The 1,300-nt window shown below is 41.7% G+C and overlaps 1 protein-coding gene across 1 annotated transcript; it reads left to right on the top strand.

Annotated features, from left to right (window-relative positions):
- Positions 1-6: 6 nt before the first annotated feature.
- LOC102314381 (TRPM8 channel-associated factor homolog) lies at positions 7-1,294 on the top strand (the record flags this gene model as incomplete). Its single annotated transcript, XM_005953622.1, has 4 exons — positions 7-67; positions 303-397; positions 683-896; positions 1,072-1,294. Coding segments are annotated over exons 1-4 (584 nt in total), but the record flags the coding sequence as incomplete, so codon positions are not given.
- Between the last annotated feature and the right edge of the window lie 6 nt (positions 1,295-1,300).

Raw genomic sequence — 1,300 nt, forward strand, 5'->3', positions numbered from 1 at the left:
ATCAAGGACAACCCAATGATGCCTGTTGTCTATAACCACCGGATCAAGGTTGATGTTGATACAGCAGGTCAGATCTCACTGCTGTGTTCAAAAATGTGAATGTGGTTATTTGAATTTAGGTACAAATTTAAATTGTACAGCATCGTTCAGCATGATGCAGCAATGCCTGTTGTTCAGTGTCACACAGTATTAATACATGCACCTCTTTGTAGACACTGGAAACTGTGAAATACATTTTTTAAATGCATATTTTATACATGTAAACGTCCCTGACTGTCATCTTTTATAATTGTGTGTTTCAGATAAGGAAGAGTGGATCAGTACAGGTCTCTACCTCTCTCCTGGTATGAAGACCTACATCGCTATACCACCTCAGATTGTCAAAAAGAATTGGAAGGTAGAGCATATGAAGTCAATTGATTTTGAGTTCACTCAGAATGTTGCAACTTTGTTACCTAAAGATAGCAAGGTGCCAGAAACTGAAAAATTCCAGACACAAAACTTGTCTCTGGTGAATAGATACTGTAAGCTGTTTCAGGCCATTTAGTTGTTTAAACACAGAGCAGTCATTGCAATTTTTAGTTATTCCTTTTTACAGTGTTGCACACTTTGTGGTATTGCTTATATTATTATATTTTTGCTTGTATTATTGCTTATAATGCATTTTCCTTTTCTTCTGCAGATTCAGATAGGATGTCAAACTGATTCTCTGCACAAGAACGATGTCCTGAAGAGACCACCGTCTGTCCATGAGCGATTTCCTGTCACCTCAGAGATGATACAAGTCTGGAACCTTTGGGGAGGACTCATCTACCTGGTGGCCCCACCCAAAACACAAGTGAAGGGGTTGGAGGTCACAGCACAGATGGCTGTACCTGCTCCATATTATAAGACTGGTGAGTCTGCGGTAGATTGAACTTTAATATGTGTTTGCACTAGTGTGTACCTTTGTTTGTACTGGTCTAATAGACTATTTTTTAAACAGTCTATAATTTGAAGGGCTGAGGGCAGCATCTCCCAGGTAATAATCCAAAGCAATTTAATAGATCCACTACTCTCTGTTCTTTTCAGGTGTAACAACTGCAGCTGAGTGGTCGTCGCTGCGCACAGCTCCTTCACCCTGGGCAGAGTTGGAGTTTGAAAACATCATCCTCACCGTACCATCAGATGCTGTTCGAGGTCTGGAGCGCCCTGACAAGGTGGCTGCTCTGTGGGATGAAATCATGAGGGCCATTGCAGATCTGGCTGCCAAACCACACAAATTTCCCCGCAAGGAGCGCTTTGTGGCAGATGTGCAGAT

Source organism: Haplochromis burtoni, unplaced genomic scaffold, assembly GCF_018398535.1.
Source record: "Haplochromis burtoni strain Fernald_Lab_line unplaced genomic scaffold, NCSU_Asbu1 Contig_6275, whole genome shotgun sequence".
In the NCBI taxonomy this organism is placed as follows: Eukaryota; Metazoa; Chordata; class Actinopteri; order Cichliformes; family Cichlidae; genus Haplochromis; species Haplochromis burtoni.